Raw genomic sequence first — 14,383 nt, forward strand, 5'->3', positions numbered from 1 at the left:
GGCCCCCGCACCCGCGGGGCGGGGGGGTCCCTTACCCCCGGCAAGGGGGGCAGCGCCCCTCGCTCCGCACCGGGGGAGGGGGCGGGAAGACCCCCGCGGCGGCGCGATGGGGGCGGCGGCCTGCGGGGTAGGTGGGGGGCGGGGGAGCCTCGGTCGTGTGTCCCCCCCCCCCCCCCCGTCCCTCTCCCTCCCCATCCCTTCGCCCTCCCCGGGACAGCCCCGGTCCTGCACACCCCCAACCCCGCGCCGCTTCCCCTCGATCCCCCGGGCAGTCCCGCTCCCCTCACCCCTCCGCCGTCCCCCATCCCCCTCCCTCCTCTCTCCCCGCTCCCGTCCCCCTCGCTCCGCACCCCCCTTTTCTCCCCCATCGCCCTCCGCGGGGCACTCCCGGTTCCCCCCTCCGCGACCACCCAAACCCCTCATTCCCCCCCTCGCTGTGCGCCCCTCTCCCCTCTCCCTCCTCTCCCCTCTCCCCGGACCCGCTCCCATCCCCCCCCTCCCCCCTCACCTCTCCCTTCCCCCCTCCTCCCCCCCCTCCGGTGCCCCCCCCCCTCTCGCGGCGCGCGGCGGCCGCGCCGTCCAATGAGCGCGCGCGTTGCTGGCAGGTGCGGAGTGTTTTTGTTTTGGGTCGAAGTTGAGGCCGGAGCGGACGCGGCGGCGGCGCCGGGCGGAGGCCGCGCTCCGGCACCCCCGCACCCTCCGGGCCCCGCGCCCCCCGCCGCCCCCGCGCCGGCCCCGCCATGCGCAGGGAGATGAACGGGGTCACTAAGAGCCGCTTTGAGGTGAGGCCCCGGCTGGCCCCGCGGGGGGGGAGGCCCGGCCTGGCCCGGCTGAAGAGGCGCTGGGGGGGCCGGGCTGCGGGGGGTTGTGTGTGTGAGATCCCCCCCCGATGGCCCTGAGGGCCCTCCCCGCCCCCGCCCCGGACAGCGCGGCCCTGGGGCAGAGGCGGCGGGGGGGGCGCGGGGGGGGCTGTTTGAATGGGGCTGGGAGGGGGGTCGCGGCCGTGGGTGGCCGGGTGGGCTCAGGGCTGTGACCCCCGGGTTTGGGGGGCGGCTGGGGTGAAGCTTCTCCCCTCCAGTCCCCCATTTTCGGGGGGGGGATGTTCTCTCGATGGATGTAAACTCCCGTGGGGGGGTCTGTGAATGGGGCTGGGGCTCGGGGGTGACTGTGGGAACGCGGGGGGCTCAGGGCTGTGACCCCCGGGTTTGGGGGGTGTTGGTGTGAACCTTCTTCCCCCCCCCCCCCCCCATCCGTTTTGGGGAGGGGGTTCCCCCGTCTGATTTAAACTCCCGTGGGGGGCTGAGGGGGGGCCCGTCTATGAATGGGGCTGGGGAGGATCTGTGGGTGCGGAGGGGGGGTCCGAGTCTGGGGGGTGCCGGTGTGAAATCCCCGCCCCATTTTGGGGGTTCCCCCGGGTGGGTTTGGGGGGGCCGGGGGGGACAGAGCTGCTGCCAACGTGTTGCTGCGGCTGTGAGCGCTGGCAGCGAAGTTGATGATGGAGCAGGAGATGTGGGGAATTGCGCCTGGAAAACACCACAACCTTTGGTTCGGGGGGGTCCCAGCGCCGCTTTTTTTTTTTTTTTAGGCAGTAGCCGGGGGAAAAAAATTTTGCTTACAGGGAGGTGGGGGATGGAGAGGACGGAAGGAGAGGAGGGTAAACAATGAGATCTATTCAAAGGACATGGCACAAAGCGGAGTGTGGAGCCAGGGCGATTCCAGCCGCATTGTTGTCCCAGCTGTCTTCCCGGGGGAGGAGGAGGAGGGGGGTAGGGAGGAAGGGCAGCAGCAGGATTTACTTCCCATCGCTCCAAGAGGCTGTGGAGGATGGAAATCCCTGCCCGCTCCTTCTCCAGACTGCCCGGCCCGTGTGGGGGACAAAAAAGAGCCTGGAATGGTAAAGATGTGGCTGTTCCTCCTCGGTGGAAAGGGGTGGGATGGCGATCGGGGGAAAATGCTGCTTAATGGTGAGCTGAAGAGGCTCTGATTCCGCAGAGCTCGGTGTGGAATTCCTCAGCCCTGGAGCTGGGAAAGCTGCAGGAAATGCTGGTGGTCTAACACTGCACGTGGGGTTGTTTTCTTCCTCTCTCAAACCCGTGTGAAATCCGCAGCAGTGTGAGTTTGGGGTGGGCTCTGGTTTTTTTTTTTAGTGGTCTAATATTCCTGTTTCTGTAGCATCCAGTGATAAAAACATTGGGCTCACCCTGGGAGCTCCGGAGAGGAGCCTGCACGTGCGCCCTGCGTTATCCAGGGTTATTGTATTTACTGTTCTGGACTGTTCTTGCCTGCACAGATTGATTGATTGATTGATTGATTTGCCCCCTGAGAGCTTCTTTTATTTTGCACTGCTGCAGAGTGGCTGGTTACAGAGCACAGAGTAAAAGCAGGTTGGTGACAGATTTTGGGGGGGAAATGTCTCCTATCCTTTGCTCCCTTAGCCTTTGTCTTGCAGTGCTGGAGTTCATCCCAATTTTGGGAGGGTTTTCGTCAGGGTTGCACCAGGACACGATGAACCCAATTCATTGGGGAAAAAGAGTGGGGAAGAGCTTTGTTTGGAGTGTTTTGGGTGGGGTTTCTTTTTTTTTTTTTTTTTTTTTGCTGGGATGTTATTTTTTTCTTATAGTAAAAAACAGACGAGCTGGAAAACGAGCAAAATGCTCAAGGAGCGTTTGAGACCTAAATTAATTTTTAAAACCTATATTTATACAGGAAGAGTTGGTGTGTTATAGAAAGGCTTATTTTGAGCTACAAGAAGTGCCTTTAAACATCATCCTGTTTCTTGGCTGTTTTGGTTACGTGTTTTGCCCAGAGAAGCTGTGGCTGCTCCTGGATCCCTGGGAGTGCCCAAGGCCAGGTTGGATGGGGCTTGGAGCAACCTGGGACAGTGGGAGGTGTCCCTGCCCATGGCAGGGGTGGCACTGGATGGGATTTAAGGTCCCTCCCAACCCAAACCAGTCCATGATCATAAATCCAAGGCATCCTTTATTACCCCAGCACGGATTATCTCTGACCCACCTGTATAACCTGGAAAGTTTTGGAGCTGTTTTCCTTTAAATCCATGATTTTCCAGTGAGGTTACGTTGGTCAGAAGAGCTTCCAAATTCTGTGTTCACACTTAGAAATAGATTTCTTTTTCAGAGGGGCAGGATGGGTGGAAATTCCTCTGTGCTTCCTAGAAACCAGTTTGTAATGGTTGTGCTTTACAAGTGAGAGTTCTGTGAGAGTTCACATTTCGTGGGACAGGGGGAAAATTGGGCAGAAGTGTGTGGAGATTGGGAGCTGCTGTTCAGAGCTGTGGAATATTGGAAGGTCATGAAGGCAATGGGTGATTAACTCTCCTTCCTCCTCTTCCTCCTCTTCCTCCTCTTCCTCCTCTTCCTCCTCTTCCTCCTCTTCCTCCTCTTCCTCCTCTTCCTCCTCTTCCTCCTCTTCCTCCTCTTCCTCCTCTTCCTCCTCTTCCTCCTCTTCCTCCTCACCTGTGGGTACTGCCAGGGTAGTTCCCTTGGCTGAGGAGGGGGAAGTAGGGCCTTTAAGTCTGGAATCTTATTTTGGGGTAAAAATAGCCCAATCTGGGGCTGTGACTAATAGATAGTGTCTGTTTCACTTGACTTGAAATAAGGAGTGAATTGCTGAGGGGGAGGCTGGGTTGGGTTTGCACTTCGTTTATTGTCTTTTTCTGAGCCACGTAAACAGATTCCTGAGCCATTGTTGTTGGGCAATTCACAAATCCAGTCGTGAGGGGCTCCAATAATGATAATAATTCCTTACTGTAGGAATAAAATACGGTGTGGAATATGGGCCAAGCTCCTTGAATTGGACTTGCATGTGGGTTTCTGATTCCAGGAAGAGTGGAATTCTCTTTTTCCTGGGAATGCCATGCCCGGCCCCACAAGCATATTCGGAGTAGTCCCTTTACAGGAGGTGTGGCCACCGCAGAGAAAATCACCACTTACTGCAGCAAAGCAAACAAAAAGGGAAAACATTACCCAGATTGACTCCTAATTCTCTGTGGTGTCGGTTTCATGTGGAACATGCCCCGACAGATCCCAATCCGTGCTTATATTTGGGATTTCTCTGCTTCCTGCCTGGTGAAGAGCAGCCAAATAACAGCAGAGAGGAGGGGAGGCATCTCCTGGTGCTTCTGAGTGACTCCTGATGCTCTTGGAGGATTCATTTACCAAGGCCCAAGTTCTCAGCACTTCCTTAATCCATCTTGTCCATGTTCCTGTGCCTTGGGATGTCACCTGGAGGTGTCCTAGGTGTCCCTGAGCCACGTTGTCAGCATTAAGTAATTCCAGTTCTTTTTTTTTTTCCCCCCCGACTGTGAACCCTCCGTGTAGTCTCCTCTACATCCTCAAAAACAACAGCACACAAAAAGCTCCATCCTTTCCAGCTTCCTCTGGGAGTCTCCAGACCCTCCAGTGAGCAGGAGCTGCTCCTGGCTGTAGAGTGTGTGTGTCCATGGGGCGGTTTGTCCTGTTAAAAATGGATCAGTGGGAACTCCAGGGCTGTCTCTGAGGAGTGAGAGTCTGTGGTGAGCCCTGTGAGCACCTTCAGCCTGAGAAATGCATCGATCCATGGCATTTCTCTTCTGGATTCAGGATCCTCCGTGGGAGGGAATTCTGACCTTTCTGAACCTCTGTAGTTCCCAGGTCTTTGACTGTAGAGACGGGAAATGAGCTAAGCTGGAAGCAGAATGGGAAACTTCAAATGCTCCAAAATTGAGTTGCCTTCTAATAATTAATCCTGTCTGTGTTCAGAAAGCTGAATTGAATAATCTCACTGACCCTAATCCCATTTTGGAATCTGCTGCATTCCTGCCTCTGTTCCTGTATTTTCAGGGGGTTTGGCTTCAGAGCTGATCCTTTAGGGGTTGTCCCTGTTCCCTTTCCTGGGCTGCTCCTTGTGCTCCTCGTTGGGGCATTGCTGTTCCAAGGAGTGGAGGTTGTGTAAACAGAGGGACACAAACAGGGCAGGGAGCAGGGAAAACTTTGCTCCGACTCTCCTTGCAAAAACTGATGAACAATTCCCATGGAATTTGATTTTATATGGGAAGAGAAGCTGTTGGTGACATAACCCAGGGAACACCTGAGGTGGCACAGCTGAAATAGTTTTATTTTGGATGGCATCTCACGATGTGGCTCATAAATAATGAGAAAAACTGTAAAAAATAAAGATTTTAGGAGGGAGGTGTCCAAGCTGATAGATTTTCCCTGTTCCTGTTCCCTCCCCCACCCCCACTTATTTATAATTTCGGTGTCGTGCCACATCACACGTAATGCTTTTGAAACCAGCCCTTCATTTGGGCAGGTGAATAATGAACTGTTAATTTATTTGGTTCCAAGGGGCTGTTTCAACGAGGAGATAGGAAGAGATGTAAACCACGAGTTGTTTCACATCCCCACTGTGCTGCTCCTGGGGCTTGAGTAGAGGGAAGAGGGATTCAGGGAGAGTTGGAAGTGAAAATCAAGTTGGTTGTGCAAAAGGGTTTGACCCAGGCCCCAGGGAGGTTGGAAGGGTTCACCAGGAAAATGGCTTTTGACCTCAGCCTGTGTCACCTGAGAGACAGAGCTGGTGTCCCAAATTTTTATTGCTATTTTTGCCCCCAGCAGGATTCATTTCTTCCTTCTCCCTCTGCCAGGAGTTGTGTGAATGGGTTGGGTGACAATGGGAATGTTGGCCCTGGCAAACCGATTTTACAGAATCGCGGGATGGGATTTTGGGTTGGAAGGACCTTAAAGCTCATCCAGTTCCACCCCCCCACCAGGGGCACGTGGCTTTTTCCACAGGCAGATAATGATATGGAAAAAGGGGAGGGTTTTAAACTAAAAGAGGAAGGGTTTGGATATTTGGAATAAACTCCTCCCTGTGAGGGTGGTGAGGCCCTGGCACAGGTTTCCCAGAGAAGCTGTGGCTGCTCCATCCCTGGAAGTGTCCAAGGCCAGGCTGGACAGGGCTTGGAGCACCCTGGGACAGTGGGAGGTGTCCCTGCCATGGCAGGGGTGGCACTGGATGGGATTTAAGGTCCTTCCCACCCAAACCATTCCATGATTTTGTGTCTGACTCCAGAGATGAATTTTCAGGCAGATTCTGGTGGTGAATGACACAGGGATCCCCGGGGTGGTTTCACTGGGAGCTGCTGGTCAGAGCAGTCCCTACAAGGGCCGTTTTGGGGAGCCTGGGTGTCCCTGGGGACAGGGGCTGTGCCTGTCCAGCATCACCGCCTGCATGACGGGAAAGGGACTCGGAGCCGGCACCCACGGGCACATCCCATTTACTTCGGACACCGTCATTAATTGGGGCCTGGGACACAGCAGTAATTACTGTTTTCGCTGGCTGCCTGGCTGGGAGCTCCCTTTGAGTCACACCATTGGGAAAGTCAACCCTGGGAGGGTTTTATCCTCCCCGATCGGGGTGAAACCTGGATCTGCACGGGTTTGTGCATCCCTGCCTGATCCAGCAGTTTTCCTTTGGGGCAAACTCCTCCCATGCTCTTCACACCTCAGGTGGATTTTTTTTTTTTTTTTAAGACACCATCATTTGCCTTTATTTCCAAATATTTATGCCAATGATCCCAGCATTCTCTTACATAATAGCTGGATACAAACCCAGCAGTGAAAAAAACACCTTATTACCAATAATAATAATAATGATAATATTACCCGTAATAATAACAGAATTGCAGGTGTTGGGGAGGGGCAGAACTATAATTTATCAAAGCAGCTTATTTGAATTGTGATGAGCCTTAGAGAGCTGGATAAGTCTTGGGTTTAGGCTGAAAATACTGAATCATGTCTCAGGTTTTGGGTTTGATGTTGTTTTTTTTTTTAATCCATTCCAAGTGTATTTGTAGTAAACCGCTGCCCTGCTAAATTGAGCTTCTAAAATGAGAAAAATAAATAGTGGTAGTGGGTGTTTTATGGCCAGGGACTGTGCCATAGGCTGTCCTGGGAAAGTCAGGAAGTCTTTGTCTTATTTATACTGTTCCTTTTTGGGCCTGGATGTTGTTCTTATGGGCAGCGATCTATATTTAAAACCTTGCAGGGTGTGTGTGAGAAAGCAGCACCATTTTCAATCAGATATCTGTGCTAGCTCACCGAGTCCTCGGGTGTCACTTGTGGGGTGCTGGTCAGAGCAGCCCCTACAAAGGACATTTTGGGGAGCCTGGGTGTCCCTGGTGGCCCCGCTCCGGCGGGGTTGGAGCAGCCCTGACAGCCGGAATGGGGTTTGTGCCGCCCCGTCCATGTGATCCCGGCCTTGAGCCGCTGACGTTCGGGGGTGTTTTTTCATTCAGCCCCAGATCCAACTCCTGGGAAATCAAAGCTGATTAACTGTGAGCTGCTGCCTCCCTGAGCTGTCCCCAGGCTGCTCCAGGTCCTGCCAGGGCCACCCGGGAGGAGCCGCTCGGATGCAGCCGGTGGCCGTCGGGTAACTCGGGGCTGGGGGGGGGGGGGGGCTGGAATTGTGGTTTCAGCTGAGCACGGGGAGGGTGTAGGTGTGGTTTGGGATGGTTTGTTTGGGGAGAACTGTCTGGCAGCAGGACTGGGGGAGGAGAACAAAACAGGTGAACAAAAAGCAGCTGAATGTGCCCGTTTGGTACCTGGCAGCAGGTTCTGGGGGGTTCCCTTTCAGTGGGATATGGACACGTGGCAGCTGAAATGGGAGGTCTGAAATCAGTGGGGTTTTAGTATCTCACCTGTGCCTGTGCAGTTTTCCTTTCTGAAGGCAGCAACACGACCTTGTCCCTTTGCCCATCCATCACTGAGGGGTTTCCCTCCGGGCCAGTTCCTGCATCGAGGGATGTGCAGCGGGAAGAGCTTCATCCTGGGCTCCATTCCTGTAGGGTTTGACTGAGCTCTGGATCATTGCTGGTTCAAAAAACCTCAGAAAAAGCCTCTTTATTCAATTTGTCCCTAATGCAGGCTGGACTCACATAGCTCCTCCATCCCAGCAGGAATTTAAACTTTCCCAACTAAACAGCGACCGAGGAAGCGGCGATGCGACAGTGCCCATCCAGTGCCCTGCCTATCCAGCTATTTTTAGGAATATTAAGCCTATAATAAGCCTTTTTGGCTGGGGTCTATTTCTGTTTGTCCTGCTTAGTCAGGATTTTGCCCGAGCAGAGCCCTGGTTGGGAGCCAGCGGGGCGAGCGTGGCCGTGGCACCACGCGGGGCAGGCGGGCAGCGGCCGCGTTCCCATCCCTCCTTATCCCAGCGGAGCATCCCGACAGCCACACCAGAGCTTGTGACAGCCTGGCTTCATCCAGAAGCCAGCCATTTCCTTGGAGACCTAATGCAGATTAAACTGGATGGGTTTTTAAATAAAATTCCCTATGTAACTACAGGCTGGAGGGAAAATTCCCTCGGTCGGAGCTGCTTGTGGATGTAAACAACTTCATTCTTTGGATGGCGTCCTCTGAGGAGCCCTTGGATTTCGCTGTCACTTCACTGTGACTTATCTCTGCAGCGTAATATTTGCTTTGCCTCCAGGAAGGCAGCTCAGCCTGTTCCAGCTGCTGCTTCCCGCAATCTTGTCCTGGGAAGGGAACCGATGTCTCTCATGTCTCTGTTATTTGAGCTTTGTCACAGCGGTGGAATTTTTTCCCCAGATGAGCAGAACTCAAGGCAAGGTGTCAGTACATACTGACCATGCTTGTAAGAAGCTGTCTCAAAGCTTCACTGAGCTTTTCCAAAGGAAATGCAGAGTAAATTCCACATTTTTCTTGTTGTTTTGTGGTTGGTGCTCAGCTTTTTTTATTAGATTGGAGCTGTGGGTGAGATTTGTCTTGTGTCAGTGACTGTACCGGGCTTGTTCACCTCCATGTGGACAATAACAGATAAAATTGGTACAAATTCTACCAGAAATCCTGGAATTTGGGCTGGCAGCCAGCAGCCTTACAGCTGGAGAAACCTCCCAGTGCATCTCAGACTCAGGGTTTAATCTCTGAACAAATTCACACAGAGGTTTCAGAAGAGAAAAGACTTTGAGAGCTTGGAAGGTTTATCTCCAAAGTGTCTTGATAGAGACTGGGTGGGATATAAACTCCAAAATATTCAAGCTATGGATGTAATCCTTAATTTCTGCCATCAGTGGTTGATTCCCCACCTTTCCCAACCTAAAACCAGTTTCCAGAGCGCATTATTTGCTCTCTAATAATTAATAATTGCATCCTGGTTTCTGGCTTGGTTTGAATTGCTTAATTTCCTGTGGTTCTGTGCAGCAGTGGAGGGTCTGGCCAGCATTTCCTCGTGGGTCAAGGCTCACAGAACCCTGGAATATCCTGAGTTAGAAGAGGCCCATGAGGGCAGTGAGCTCCAGGTCTCAGAGCAGCTGCAGTTTCATCCTCAGCACACCATCACTGCTTTGGTAACAAGTTTGTCATCTCACACAGGTGCTGTCCCACAAGTAAACCAAGTAGGAGTGGTTTAAAATGACAATATTTACTAATATTTCATAGATTATGGGTTTAAGTTCTGCGTTGTTCCTGTGGCATGAGCTTTGCTTAGTATAGAGACGTGCAGCGCTTTATTGGTTGTGTTTCTGGGAATGTTCATGGCTTTTATTTCCTGCCCACCTCTGTGGGTGTCTCTTGGTTGGTTTTTGTACAGAAATAGGTGTCACCTTCTCCCTTCCCCTCTCTGTGTCTCCCTGGTGGTGCCCTTGGTGTTGTGTTGGTGCTTCCCAGGCAGCCTCATGCTCTCCAGCGGTGCCAGATCCAGGTTCTTTTTCCCTGGAGTGAACATCAAGGTGGATAATTCTGTGTCTCACTGTCACAACTGGCCCAGCTGCCTCCTCTAACCCTGCAGCCACTGAAGCTCTGAATTATCTTTATCCCTTTTTCTCCATCGAGCTTTGAATTTTCTGCTTTGAAGTGTTTGGGTTCAGAGTGGGCATCGGGCCGACACCGTGTTGGCTTTGGCACTGGGGCTGCTGAGGTTGCATCAGGAATTGAGGGACAGGACAAGGGAAAAGGCTTCAAACTGATGGAGCAGGCCTGGATTGGATGTGAGGGGAAAATTCCCCCCTGTGAAGGTGGCGAGGCCCTGGAATGGGTTTTCCAGAGAGGATATGGACTCACCATCCCTGGAAGTGCCCGAGGCCAGGTTGGACGGGGCTTGGAGCACCCTGGGATAGTGGGAGGTGTCCCTGCCCATGGCAGGGGGTGGCCTTGGGTGGGCTTTAAGGTCCCTTCTAACCCAAACTACTTTTGATTCCATGAGCCAGGAGAGAGCCAAGTGCTTCCATGGATTTTGGAGCCTGATCCGTGGCAAAGCCCCACCAGATGAGCGGCTGCAGTAATGACACAAAGCCATGCTTTGAACTGGAGCTCCAGTGACGCCCGTCTGGACCGAGCTGCTGCACCCACACCTTGCACCAGCTGCTGTTCACATCCTCCTGGGCACGTGGGTGTTCCCTGTGCAGGGACACTCAGACGCTGCCAGCTGTCCTGGGTGGTGGCACACGGGTGACCCAGTTCAGGGTGACACAGCCCTGATGTGACTGAGGCCTGAGCAGCAGCTCTGTCCCCTGCCCTGTGAGCAGGGAAATGTGGGAGTTAGCCACATCTGCAGGACTGCTTCAGGAATGGAGCCAATTTGTCACGTTCTTTATATTCTTGAGGGCAAAGGAAGAGTTTTTAAAGCAAATGGGCAATTGCACGTTGTGCTGAGTGTAAGGCTGTGACAGCTTTACCTTTTGGTCACTTTTGCCCATCTGTTTTTATAAACTTCCTTGATTTCATAGAATTTCAAACTGTTTGGGCTGGACCTTAAAATTCATCCAGCTCCACAGGGACACCTTGCATTGTCCCAGGGTTCTCCAAGCCCCATCCAGCCTGGCCTTGGACACTTCCAGGGATCCAGGGACAGCCACAGCTTCTCTGGGAAATCCATCCCAGGGCCTCCCCACCCTCCCAGCCAGGAATTGCTTCCCAATATCCCACATGGCTTCACACGGCACCAAAGTTGCTCCTTGGTGGAAGATTCTGTGTCTGGTACAGAACTGAAAATTTACATACATGAAAAATGTGTTTTTCTGTGTCCTGTCCAGAAGAATTTCTTCTATTGGACAACACCTGGTATTAAAGAGGATGAAAGAGATGTTAAGAAAAGCAAACTCGGGGCATTTCGTTTTTATCCCTAGAAGTGTTTTGAAAGCCTGGAAGTCTAGAATAGCCTCTGACATTTTTTCAGAGCTTTATTTTTGTATGGACTTGCCAGAAAGTCCCCATGTCCATGGTATATTTAGCTGTACGTGCTGCCATGACTTAGCAAAATCCCAATTCCAGCCTGTTTTCTCCCAGCCTCTGCCATCTGAGCCTCAGGCTTTGGAGGAAGGCTGGAGAAAATAGGTCTGGAGATGTACCCTGGCTCTTCCCAGCCTTCCAGGGGAGGGGGAATTCCAGAGCTGAGGTTCTACCACAGAGCCCATCTTGCCTGGGCCCCATCATGTTTTAAGTCCAAGGACTATTTTTAGTAAGACAAAAAACAAACATTCCTTTCGATTAGTGCTGGTCAAAGGGAAACTCCTGCAGAAACCAGGCTAGGGATGGGATTTGTGCTGGAATCGAGTGAGATTTTGCTGCTGAGGGATTTGATGGGCTGAGTTCCCTGTGATCAGGCAGAGGAGGCTCCTGGCTCCTTCTGGAATCTCTGTTTTAACTCTTCCTGCTCTTGTTCTGTTCTGCTCTGGTTCCTTTTTGGAAGTCTGCTCTTGCTCTCTGGTTGCTGCTTTAATTTCTCTGATCCTTTCTTTGGGAGGAGGGTCCTGGTTCAGAATTCTGGACAGTTGTGGGAAAGGGTTTGGATCTACCTGTGTGCCCCTGTAATTGGGGGGGGAAAGAAATCACATCTCCTTTTCCCATGAATAATTCCTCTGCATTCCTCCTCCATTAGAGCTCTCTCCATGATTTCCTCGATTTCCTAATCGATGAGCTAATCAATTTAATTAGCTGATCCTGTCCCAGGATGCACAGGGGCTGCTTTCCCAGCCTGGGGAATGTCTGTCCCCACCCACTGTGGCTCCAGGGTGGAGGTCTGAGGGAAAAGCCCGTGGAGCTGTGCTGGCTGGGAATGGCAAAACTTCGTTTAATCGGCAGCAAATTGGGCTGAGAGCTGCCGGTCTGGATCCTGCTCAGGACTTGTGATATTCCTGGTGGGAAGTGATAAAAGGGTCTATGGGGAGAGCAGCACTTCTGCTGGTGACATTTTGGGAAGGAAGTTTGAGAGTTCCCCCTTCAGCATCGTGCTCTGGTGCCTTGGGATAACGCAAAAGCGAACGGGGATTTGGGAGCCCAGCGTTTGACTCTAAAGTCTTGAGGTTTGGTGTTCTCTGGGGATGATGGTTCCTCAATTCCCAGATTTCCATCACTGATTGGAGCATTTGAAGGCTGTACATTAGATTTTCACATTGGATTTCATGTTAGGTTATGGTGGGTGCTTTGATGGGGGATGGGATTGGATCCATGCTCAGGGACAGGATATCTGGGATGTGTTGGATCCATGCTCAGGGACAGGATATTTGGGATGTGATGGGATTGGATCCATGCTCAGGGACAGGATATTTGGAATGTGGTGGGATTGGATCCATGCTCAGGGACAGGATATTTGGGATGTGATTGGATTGGATCCATGCTCAGGGACAGGATATTTGGGATGTGATGGGATTGGATCCGTGCTCAGGGACAGGATATTTGGGATGTGATGGATCCATGCTCAGGGACAGGATATTTGGGATGTGGTGGGATTGGATCCATGCTCAGGGACAGGATATCTGGGATGTGTTGGATCCATGCTCAGGGACAGGATATTTGGGATGTGATGGATCCATGCTCAGGGACAGGGTGTTTGGGAGCTGCTGGATTTTCCCCACGGCCTCACAATACCAAATCTTAGAACTGTGTTTATTTAGATAGTTCTCACGAGCCACATGAGGCTTTGCTCTCTATTTTCCTTGGGAATCCTTAGGAAAAAATAAAGGTTCTCCCATTTTTAGAGTGCCTGAGATGGTTTTACCTGGTCCCAGAGTCCATTCCAAGTGCATCAGGTGTCGTCCATGGATTTGGAGGGATACAGGAACCAGCTCTGGCCTCATTGCCTTGGAAGAACACAGAGCTTTCCCAGCATTATCCCTCCTCCTGGTGCAGCACCAGAGATCACAACTCCCTTTAAACCCTTCTTGGTGGTTTAAAAATCAGTTCTGTTTGTCCCAGCGCTCCTGAGGGCTGGGAGAACGTTCTGGGCCCTCCAAGAGTTTGTTGTTTCTCTGTTCACCTTTTCCATCACAGAAACCAGCCCTGCTACACCTGCACCTTCCACCTCTGTTTGGTGGATATTTGGGCTGCTGGACTCCTCTTCCTCTTCCCTTCAGCCCCTTGGCCGGAGGTTTGATCTGTAAAACCTCCCGGTTTTGATGTGTCTGTGCCTTGGGGCACCCCCCAAAATGCTGAGGGAGCCTCCCCAGTCAGTGCCAACTCACAAGCACATCCTGATTATCATTTACTTCACTAAAACAGCTGCAAATCTCAGTTTCTATTTAATCTCTCAATCCACAGAGCATCCTTGCACCACATTTTAAGATATTTTGATGTAATACCCCACCCAGCTGTGGTCCAGACCAGGAGCTGGAAAGCTGCAGCACAAAGTTTATCTGTTAGGAATTTATCGGTCCAGATGTCTGGAAATGGCCTCATTAACCAACCACTTCTTCCCTGGAGTAAAGCAGGGTTTGTTCCCTTGAGATGTGGCTAAATGGTGTCATTTTTTCTATTTGCAGATGTTCTCAAACAACGATGAAGCTGCGATCAACAAAAAACTGCCCAAAGAGCTGCTGCTTCGGTGAGTCCTCCCTGGACGCTGGGGGGTTGTTTGCATCCAGGATTTTGCTGCTGTGCTCCCACATGGTGAGCTTGGATCGGGTTGCTCATAAAGCCAGCCCCAAACAGGCAGGTCCAAGGTCTGTGTCATCAGTTTGTGCTGAATGGGATTGAGTTTTGGGGTTTTAAAGGCTGGATTGATTTGCTGCCTGCCTGTTTGGTGAACGGAGGAACTTTAAATCAGGTCCTTAATGAGAGTAACCGGTGAGGATGGGCTGATGTAGAGAACAGGATTCTGCTTCTCTGAGGGGTTGAATTGAAAACAAAAGTTAATCCCTCTGCTCCAGTTACACTCGAGTGGACTTTGTCCTGTCCCTTGTCAATAGGAGCCAGATGTTCAGCTCCTGGCAGGATGGCCCCGTTGGCAAATTTTGCAGCAGCTTGGAGAAGAACAAACAGAGAGCACTGCTTCGTCTAGCAGGGTCCATCTTTATTACACACACTCCAGTATTTATATGTTTTGGGAACGTGCAGGGGGAAGGACAAAACAGCTACACCCCCAAACAGCTGGC

At 52.1% G+C, this 14,383-nt stretch overlaps 1 protein-coding gene across 6 annotated transcripts in view; it reads left to right on the forward strand.

Moving 5' to 3' along the window:
• Positions 1-28: 28 nt before the first annotated feature.
• The window catches only part of FBXL20 (F-box and leucine rich repeat protein 20), a 37,895-nt gene continuing 23,540 nt past the window's right edge, over positions 29-14,383 (forward strand). For 2 of the 6 annotated variants that reach the window (XM_048318102.1, XM_048318147.1), the window contains exons 1-2: positions 675-782; positions 13,772-13,833. In XM_048318102.1, the coding sequence (XP_048174059.1) occupies positions 741-782; positions 13,772-13,833 (104 nt within the window). In that variant the 5' untranslated portion in view covers positions 675-740. Of the gene's footprint in view, positions 128-674; positions 783-1,812; positions 1,895-7,315; positions 7,426-13,771; positions 13,834-14,383 lie in introns of those variants that run through there. The other 4 variants (XM_048318109.1, XM_048318119.1, XM_048318129.1 and 1 more) reach the window with 4 other exon arrangements.

This window comes from Corvus hawaiiensis, chromosome 1 (assembly GCF_020740725.1).
Source record: "Corvus hawaiiensis isolate bCorHaw1 chromosome 1, bCorHaw1.pri.cur, whole genome shotgun sequence".
NCBI classification, from domain to species: domain Eukaryota; kingdom Metazoa; phylum Chordata; class Aves; order Passeriformes; family Corvidae; genus Corvus; species Corvus hawaiiensis.